This window comes from Habropoda laboriosa, unplaced genomic scaffold (assembly GCF_001263275.1).
Source record: "Habropoda laboriosa isolate 0110345459 unplaced genomic scaffold, ASM126327v1 scaffold99, whole genome shotgun sequence".
Lineage (NCBI taxonomy): Eukaryota > Metazoa > Arthropoda > Insecta > Hymenoptera > Apidae > Habropoda > Habropoda laboriosa.
The window spans coordinates 652,271-662,865 of record NW_017100239.1 but is presented as its reverse complement, the minus strand read 5'-3'; the positions used below and the strand labels follow the sequence as shown (position 1 = coordinate 662,865).

At 38.9% G+C, this 10,595-nt stretch overlaps 1 protein-coding gene across 1 annotated transcript; it reads right to left on the bottom strand.

Annotated features, from left to right (window-relative positions):
- Nucleotides 1-119: 119 nt before the first annotated feature.
- LOC108571806 (target of rapamycin complex 2 subunit MAPKAP1) lies at nucleotides 120-2,184 on the bottom strand. The gene is made up of 7 exons (XM_017933948.1): nucleotides 2,013-2,184; nucleotides 1,766-1,906; nucleotides 1,344-1,612; nucleotides 1,098-1,267; nucleotides 721-1,017; nucleotides 399-640; nucleotides 120-322 (listed from the first exon to the last, which is right to left on the bottom strand). The coding sequence occupies exons 1-7, from the start codon at nucleotides 2,113-2,115 to the stop codon at nucleotides 120-122; spliced, it is 1,425 nt and encodes a 474-aa protein (XP_017789437.1). The 5' UTR covers nucleotides 2,116-2,184.
- Between the last annotated feature and the right edge of the window lie 8,411 nt (nucleotides 2,185-10,595).

Below are 10,595 nucleotides of genomic sequence, written 5' to 3'. Positions count from 1 at the left end.
TTTTTCTTGGGTATAAGAAATTTACGACGTGAAAGCAAACATTTGTTACAATTTTTATCACATGGATACAATTAATGTTTCAAATAATTTAAAATAGAATATAGGAACCAATAAAGCTGTCATCTATGCAAGTGAAAACTTTTTCGTCTTGCTGCTTTTCTTTCTTTTTGAGACAAATATTCTTTTCTCGACGTACTACTATGCAATTCTAATATATGATTTATTTTTCTAACGATTTCGTCAGCTGTTATCGAATCAGCTTCAAATTCGTGATTTTTAAACGATGCGGATTGATGCAAAGAGTGCATTTGTCCGGATGGTACTGTGAAAGAAGGATATTTTTGAAACTATCGAACAATTTCTATGTATTAAGTGAAAGGAAGAAACTAGAGACTAACCTAATATGTTTTCAGAAGTAGAAGAATGTGGTGTATAAACTAATGTAAACATTGTTTTTGATCCCTTCGTTTCCGTAACTTCGCACCAAGCAATATTATCTATTTGATAACTAACAGCTCTTTGTCTATTCCAAAAACGTCCTGCACCTTTTCCTGTTACTATTGGGTTGATTTCAATTTTTTCACCTGATATTCCTAGATAAATTTCAGTCTTTGTCCTGACTTTGTTAATTATGTATACCCTGTATAGGATGTTACATATTTAACAGATGTTACAAATGATTGGATAAATGTAATTAGTACGAAATTAGTAAAAATATACCTATACGATTGGTACAACGGTGCTTCCATGGCAGTTGTATGCCCTTCCATTTTTGCCAAATCTTCAGCAACTTTTTCCTGTTTTTCGTTTTGACCTTCTAGAAAATCTTCCTCGTCGGATAATTCTAACCAACTAATAACATTGTGTTGCGCTTTATCACTCGGTTTCATTTCTGCAAGACCTAACGTTGTAAATTCATACTTGGATATTATTTCTCTTGGTTCTAGGCAGGGTAAATCCCAATCAACTTCTCCATCATCTTCTGTGAAATATAAACCATATCTTGCAATATCATCCCTGAAAACATTAAAGTACCAATATGTTCCTTGTTAACAAGACTGGCTAAATATTAATTATAAATTATAAAAAATTCAGACTTTAAAGGATGATCTGGATGTTCGTTTGCATATTTGTAGCAAATTAATCCAATGAATTCTAATACTTTAGCTGTAGCAAGTACAACTACTTGAAGGGGGTACATTCTTTGTATTTTAGGTAACATACACATAAATATCCTGTATTTTCTTATAGGAATATCTATTTGTGCCTGCAATAGAATTCACATAAATGGTACTATGGACAAACAGTTGTGGTAAAAATTGAGCAAATATACAGATACATACACTACCATCGAACTTAGCATACTCTATGAATGGATTTTGTGGCAGATTTGGACACTTTTCAAGTTGTTCCGATAAGAGAGAGTATCTTTTAGCAGGGCCAGTCTTTCTACGAAAATCTTTTCTTTGAAACAATTCAGATTGCTGAGTAATAGGTAGAACAGGATCATTTTTCCACTTTATACTGATTTTAGCAGCTTTTTCTCTTTTAAGGTCCATTTTCTCTAACCTTTGAGCAGTGTTAGAACGTTCTCTATGACTGTATTCTATATCTATATCAACGTCAAAATCACACATCTAACACTCGGTTCCGAACGACTTTCCGATTCTTATTTTCTTAATAATTGCAAAGTGTAATATGAATTTTTTCTCAAAAGAAAAAAAGGAAAGGAAGGTTTGGTTGAAAAGACTAGAAAGAAAATTACCCATTTGTATGTCGTAAGATTCTGCGAGAGCATCTAGATCTTCGTCATCGCTTTCTTCCATTCCAGGGTAACATTGTAACGTACCATTCGATTTCAGTTGTTTAGGAATATCTTCCCCAAGCATTACCATTTCGCACTGACCTTGGAGAAATATCAAACAAAACGAGTTCTTTTACGTTTAGAATTTATCAACGATATACCGAAGAAAAGTTTTCGATATTTAACCTATATAGGATTTACCATATACCTGTGTTGTCGGTTGATAAAAAACTATCCCTGATGTGCGATAACAGCCAATGTTCATTATCGTAGAAAGCCATGTGAAAGCCTCTTAAGTATCTCTGAATCATAAAAAGTTATTCTGAAAACTTTTTTCCACTGTTGTGTCTAAAGGATTCCCTGTATAAAGGAATGCACTTTCTACGTGCAAACACATCGTTTAAGGAATTTCCGACAGGTGGCAGCATCTTTTTCTTTCGACAAGGGTACCGGGGGTATTGTTAATAGTCGTAAAAAAAAAAAAATTAGCACCGTCTCGGATATCGCTAAAGCACGTTAACTGTGCCAAGGTTTGTTCCTATTGCATTTACGTTAAAAAAGAAAGTAGGCAATTTACAAAAAAATACACGTTTTGTTTTCTTCCGTGTTTTACATTTGAGTGGTCAGATCGAAGAAAGGAAGGGTAGGAACTATAGTCGCAAGATAGAATGAGAAAAAGGTAGGTAACCTTAATTTTGGACCAGATTAGAGTGAAAAGGGTGGTATATATGCCAGATGAGGAAGGAAAAAAAAGAAACGGTGCAAACGAAGCCGCGAATTAAACCGCGTGTCCGGGCTCTTTTAAAACGATGAACGGTGGAACGACGAAGGATACGTTTGAGAAAGATATAATTACGATTCTCGTGAAAGTACGTCTATCGATAAGCAAGTTTTCTCTAGTTGAGAAACGTCGTTTCGCATGTAAGAAGATTTCGCCTCGTGATCGTTGGTAACGGAATCGTAAAGTAAAGCGAACGTAGGAAGAACCCCTCTGCTCGGCGTTCTCGACATCGCTAGCGTGGAAATTGCGGCGTGCACGGAATAACCACGGTACACTACAAAGCCGACAATTAACCGTGCTGGCAGTCAGCGCCATTCGTCATCCACTTTACGTTACTGCCACGGAAAATATCAGCCAGATTTTCCAGTAAAATATTATTCCAGGATTAACGCGATAATTCTCCGAAGGACGGTGGTCAGTCGCGCTAAATACTTGAAATACGAGCGTCGACTCTTGGAACAGAACCGCTGATCCTCGACTGAAAGTGACCGTCGTGCTTTTCTACCGTCGTTTGTGCTTCGGTATTGTTTTTTCCCGCTATTTTATCGTCCTTCTGTTTAATTCGTTAAAAAAGGTTGCTACGGTCGAGAAGCGGGATTAAAAATGATTGCTTTATATTACAGATCTACTTATCGACTGTGAAACGGAAATGCTCGTTTAAGGGGGAAAGAAGGAATAGCTGGTTACGTAAATCGAAGTACACACGTAATACCAACCGAGCGAGCGCTGGACGGATTTTGAAATTCGACTGCTCGATCGGTAATTCCTCGAGCGGGCCGATCAAACTAAAGCATAAAAAGCTGGCAATCTTACTTTTTATGCATTCCGTTTTTGAACGGGAATCGTTGGCTATTTCGAACGGACGGCGGCGCGATGGAAACGTATTTACCCTTCTCGAATCGCGTGGCCAGTTTACGGACCGGCCAAACCAAACGAGCCATTTACGAGAAATCATTTCCTGGCGAATCGCGACTATGAGGAACGAGAAACTATCGGGCGTCGTTGTATTTACGATTATCGCGTTCCGAACGAAATAAGCTAACGCCGAAACGAGAAACTTACCACTCGGAGTTGGTGGCGTATGTAACGTAACGCATGACAATCTTGATAATATCTAGAGCAGGCTAGAGAAATCAGAGCGTTGCTCTGGAGGGAATTGGATGTATCTCGCGGTGGCATGTTTCCGTTCACCTTAGGTGAAAATATCGGAGAAGCGAAAGGATTATGCGCAGCAGGACGAGAGAAAATGGAAAAGGTGGAAAAAAGCCAGAGGCTGGGAAACGGTTGAATAGGAAACAATATGCAACGCTACCAACTTACCAGGAGAAACCAGCCAGCTACGAGTACGCCTCGGGGCTATTTGCAATTCTTCTTTCTCTATCCCTATCCACAGTGTTTATCAATCTCTCTCTCGGTCCAGAATTCTATACTCTTCCCTCCGGGTTTTGGCGTGGTGCCCTTTTTGTCGTCGCGTTCTATCTCCTCCTCTCTCCGTCTTTGCCGTTTGTTGCTGTCCCTCCATAATAACGGCAGCCCCATTCAAAGTACAATAGCTCGTCATAAATTACCCTCGAAAACGGTAGCATTAGATCCTGCTGGATTCACCCTTTATACAAACCGGGCGTACGCTCGCTTAATTGACCATCCTCGATAACGCGATACGATTTAATAATAATAACGATAGGCCTGGTGATTTTTCAGGGGGAATAAAAAGCAAGGTAATCTGTAAATTTGAACGATACCGTTGGAGGGACAAGCTAGGGAGATTAAAGCGTGCATCGGTTTCCCTAGCTAATTACAAACATCGATTCTAATTGCTGCGGCGATAATTCGAGGACGCGAGAGCGAAACGACCGACGAGGCCCGATAAGTTGCAACGTGCAAGGGACATCGATTTCCCTCGTTTCCGATCCAATGGTACACCGCCTGGCCGTGTAAAAGCACCGGGCCACGATGCGTATCGATCGTTTTTAAATTCGTTCGGATAGAAACGATGCTCCAGGTGTATATCATTTCAATCTATCGTCACCACTGTTCGCTGCTCTTTCTATTTAATCGATTTTAATCAACTTTTGAAAAGGGACCCGCCGACCGCGTTAACGATGTCGATGTCGACATTTATCGGCTTCGCGTTATTCATCTGGTGGAAACGACAACAGGAAGGAACGTTCCTTTTCTGTCTTTGCAGCTATGATATATGCAAATATTTACGAAAGGTTCGTGGTGCGAGAAAGAGGAAAGTTAAAGGGGATGCGAACGATCTCCTTAAAAAGTTTACCCGCCACGGGCAAATCTCCGACGAGTTTACCAGGGAACTTTCAACTCGCTCGCTCGCCTTTCTCGGAAAGTGTTTTCGAGTAGACAGCCAAATCGCTCGCAATCAGAGTTTCCTACTGCTTTCGATTACTCCTTATTATCTTTCACCCTCTTTGGCTTCCACACCCTTCTTCGATCTCTCGGGAAAGCTGCCCTTTCTTTGCATGCTTCATAACGCTAATTCGGCCCGTGTACTATCGTAAATTTCAGAGGTGGAATCATCTTCTCACCTCTCAAAGCCGGTCACGTTCCAGTCAAACGAAATATCCTTTGATCCTCTCGTTAACTCGCCAGATGAGTTTGCACCATCCTGGGAGGATAGCAAAGAGAAAACAAAGAAAAAATGATTCCTCTTGTAAATTTACGAAGTAACCTCTAACCAAGTTTGTACAGTCCCTCCTGTCGATACTCTGCCTGTATTTTAGATTTGCTCGAGAAAGCGTGATGTCCAAAGGGTAGCGTACCCAACGATATCGGTATTTAGTTTATTTCATTTTGCAACGAACGAGTGTTTCGCAAATGGAAATGGACGTTGTGCGTAAAATACGCCAATCGCGCCAACGCGAGTCCTTTCAAGACGAAGAAACACTCGAGCCTTCCTTCGGTTCCTCCCGGATTCCTTTGTCTAAGGCCTTACTGCGATATTGTGTTTCGTCTCACTTTTTCAATAAAAGATTTCAAGCACGAGCACGCGTAGATTTACCTCCATTTAGAATTCAAACAAGTCTAAATTGCTATTTAACGAGAAACACCGATTATTCTTCGATCAAACCACTTGCAAATAAAACATGAAGCTGCTTTCCCGTTTCGAATATCGGACTTTCACAATTTTCGCATGTCTAACAACACTACTGGCTCATTTCAACAAATTACGAGCGTCTGAGAAATGGTTGACTCGCAGGATAGTTTAGAAATTTCGATTGCTCGATCGTTGCAGAAGATTTTGCTATTAGGTATTATATACATTCCACCATCGAAGATGGTAAAATCGACAGACCTAAAGGATCCTTCTTTGATAAAGCGTGTGTAGCATGGGATGAATCATCCACCAATGAAAAATTATGTTCGCGTATTTTTCGTTACAGTGCAATGACAATTCTTTGAATTTCTCGTTACCAATAATATTTATTAGAAAAATTAGAATTAGAGTATAATTGCACGTACTAAGCAGATCAAAATTCATATCATAATCAATTTTTTTATTCCTTCGACATCACTAATACGTACATAGTAAAATAAAGTTTCTGGTTTATTTTCAAATACTTTAATTGCAGGATAATTCGTTTCCTGTCAAATAACAATTTAGATGGTTGTTTATGATTATTGAAAGTCTTAAATAAAATTGTTTTACAGTTTTATATATAAATTTTGCATCGATTTAACCATTGTATTTAAAATAGATTAGTCAGAAATTGTTTATAACTTTGATCAAAAATTAGGAAAATTAATTTTCTTTTTCGTATGAATTATAGATGGACTTTCCAGGACACCGTAGGAATCAAGGATAGGACTTAAACACCAGGAAAAATGAAGCAATGCAATTATTTATAAACAAATAAATTATTTATTGTAAAAGTATTGCACAAAATGTATTTTACAGAAGGTTACAATATACCAGTATTTTACTGTTTATTTACCTTTCTATTACTAAAAAGTTAATTCTAAGTATCAATTAAATATAATAGCGATTACCACGATAACAATAGTGAAGAGAGATAAGGAAACGAATAGCGGTAGATAAGGATAGCACAACAGAAATGAGTTAGACAAGGAAAGATATAGGGATAGACAAGGACAGAAAAATTGGCGGGAAAGACTAACACCATCTAGCGTCAGGTGACGAGAACTACGATTTCTTAATAGGATAACAGAATATAAACAGAGGTATTAGACAAGGATAGCACTAGTGTGCGACAAGGACAGAGAGAGAACGCTTCCTATTGGCCAGCGGGCCGCCGAGCTCCACCTATCAGGCCCCAGATTAAGTTGATCGATGAAAAATCGTTAATAACTCAATAATTAGGTTGATTTTGTGATCTTTTAGAATTGAAGAATGAAGTGTGAACCTTCAGCAATTTTCTCATATAGGTTTGAAGGTCCTAGCTTCTTTCGATAATTAACTATTAACAATTATTGTGCAGAGTGTCGGTAGCGATACCGCACACTCTTCTGGTTTTTCATTAATTTTATTGCTTTTCATAAATAATTTATGCACTTTTATAGATGCGTTCGAAAGGCTATTCCTTTAGCTACTTTCTCGTTTAATTTTCATTAACGTATCTGTCGTAATTTGCGAGATATTAATCCTTATTTCGGTAAGTACTACACTCGTCGTATTCAAGGGTATCACATTACCTTCATTTTCATGAACAAGCATGATTAATTTTGTACTTTTAGGCATGCAGAATATAGTATAGACTTTTTACTATATTCTACAAGAATTTTGGTAGCCGTAAGTGATGTGGTTTATTAGATATTAGCAATTGTTCATAACAGTCGGATATACTCGAGAACGATGAATACGGAACGCTCCCATATAATCTTTAATAACTCGTAAATTAAACAGAATATGTTAATAAAAATTATATGAGAATATAGCCAAAGGAGTTTCCTTTCAGATGTGTATAGCTAGTTGCACGAGAATTTAGTGGAAAACTATGAAATTATTGAAAAACCGTGAAGGTGTTACACTCGATTATATAAGTCGCATTCAATGGTAACATATTTTCGTTATTTCAATAGAAATGAGTGAATAATTATGCACTTTAAGACATGCAGAATGTAGAATGGATTTTTATCTATATTCTGAAATTAGTTTGGCAGCCATAAGTGGTGCGGTTCATTAGATATTAGCAATTGTTTATAACACTTGAGTATACTCGAGTACGATGAATTGGGGACGCTCCCGTATAATGTTTAATAACTCCTAAACTAAACCGAATATGTTAATAAAAATTATATGAGAATATAGCCAAAGGAGTTAGCTTTCAGATGCATGTAGATAGTTGTACGAGAATTTAGCAGAAAGCTGTGAAATTATTGAAAAACCGTAAAAGTATTTGACGGTGTGCGGTATCGTTCCCGACATCCCGTACTAAAATTGTTAATAACTAATTATTGAAAGGGTTTGGGGCACTAAAAATTATATGTGAAAGTTGCTGAAGGTCCATGCTTCATTCTTCAATTCTAAAAGTTCACAAAATCATCCTAATTAATGAGTTATTAACGATTTTTCATCGATCGACTTAATTTGGGGCCTGATAGGTGGAGCTCGGCGGCCCGCCGACCAATAGGAAGCGTTCTCTCTCTCTGTCCTTGTCGCACACTAGTGCTATCCTTGTCTAATACCTCTGTTTATATCCTGTAATCCTATTAAAAAATCGAAGTTCGCGTCACCAGACGCGAGATGGTGTTGGTCTCGCCCACGCTTTTTTCTATCCTTGTCTATCCCGATATCTTTCTTTGTCTAACTCATTGCTGTAATGCTATCCTCCTTTACCCCTATTTCTATCCTTGTCTAACTCATTTCTAGTGCTATCCTTATGTACCACTATTCGTTTCCTTGTCTCTCTTGGCTATTGGAGCTTAAAGTAAAGACAAAATTCATTGGAATTTTCTTTATTTTACAGTCTAGCAAGGAGATTTTTAAGATAGAAATTCTTTGAATTTTGTGCTGTTAATAATAATTATTGCAAGTTAGAGCGTAATTGCATGTAGTAAGCAGTTTAAAATTTGTATTTAGAATAAATTATTTATTGTTTCGACGTTACTAGCAGTGCAGGTAGTGAAATAAAGTTTCTGCTTCATTTTGAAGTGCTTTGATTACAGAATAAGTAGTGTTTCTTGTTAAATAACAATTTAGACGGTAGTTGATAATATTGGAGGTGTTAAATCAATTTGCTGCATGCTTTAACTCTTAATAAAGCAGCTTGATTTATTAATATCGCATTGAATTAACAATTGCATGCGGTTGATTAGTTAGAAATTGTTCATAACTTTAATTGTTTGTGTGTATGACAGATGGAACTTTCGGGCTACAAAAGGTTACAATATACCAGTGTTACATTACAGCAATTTACCGTCTATTTACTTCCCCTTTACACACCAAATCCATTTCCTTTTGCGAAACAGTCATTATTTAAATAAGATTCCATTAAAAAAGCAAGAAAACCAAGTCCGGATATCGTTAGGAACGCGTAAAAATCGTAAATGTCGCCAAGTTCGAGCGAAGAACTTGGAGATTTGTGCGCAAATAGCTTAGGGACTCGATTTCGACAAATTTCGAGCGTCTGAGATATGGTCGACTTGCACTACTGGCCCGAGCAAATCTCGACTTATGGTTGACTCGCAGGATAGGAGAAAATCGGACGTAAATCAGGGAGGTCGAAACTCGCTCTCTGAGATATGGTTGAGTTTACTACTAACAATTTTCGATGTCCGACTTATGGTTGACTCGCGGGACATCTGAGAAATTTGAAGATTTTCCGACGAGAAAAATTCAGCGAATTTCTGTTTTATTGCGAATATTTTATTTCTGTTTCTGTTGACGCATGATTGACTAGTAAATCGGAGCCGACTGTCACGAAGGACGAGCGAGCCACGAATTAATTCGTTGCTAACACACCGTTAAATCTTAACGACTCGAAGCGAGCGGCAAGATTTCGTCCCTCCTAAACTCTCCGACGCTTCCCTCCACTTTACCGCTTCCCACACCCTCCACGGTGCATTCCCTACCCTGTGTTTGCCTCTGCCCTTCGAATTCACCTAATCTCGTCAGCCTCCGAACGATTTATCCTTACCCTCGGCATCCTTTACGTCTCGCTTCGCCCCTTTAAAAACACACCCTCGTTTTCTTCCTCCGCCGGTCGAACGTCTCTCGTTCCAAACATTTCTCCTGAAATTCTCAACGTTCTTTCTCCTTTTCTTGACTACGGCGACGAAAGAAATTTGTCCTTAGGAACTCGAGAGAAAATTCGTTTACCTGTAACGAACGGGATTGATCTAAGAATTGGCATGAAACTCGGTGGAAACTTCACATTAGCGGTGCATGAAAAATTTTACCATCGATAGCCCCTCGACCTCTTTCGGCAGCGAGAACGCGATCGTCGATAAATGCAAACAACGCCATCGAAAGGCATTGCCTAGGGGGAATTAACGAAGGGAGGGCCAGAGACCGGTGAGAAATGCCAAGACGCTGTTAACTCTTGCTTTCACCGATCCCCGACGCCGTTATACCACGAATTGGAAATCAAGTATTCAATTGTTCCGGTGAGCAAATTTCTACCGCGGGACCAAAGTGTTCCTGCCTGTTGTGTCGCGCTGCTGGCTGCTGGCTGCCGAAGAAAAAACGCTCTCGACGCAGAAAACCATTTGCTCGATCGGCGATATTCAATGGAAACCCGCGATTCACTAACCCGCGTTACGAAAACGTGATAATCCGTGGCGCTACTATACGCCAATCCCGCCCGCCGTTTCCTCTCTTTACGCGTTTCTTCGATTTTACGGTACTTTTACGCGCGTGCGACACTTGGGTATTTTTTAATATCCTCGCCCAGCCTGAACACGGCTATACACGTGTGCTGGATGTTTCCAACGTTAGCAGCAAGGTGATTTTACAGGAGCGAGGAAGACGGGAAGGGAAGAAGAAATGAAATTGTAGGTGGGATAAACGAGACGTTCCGTGCGTGCACTTTT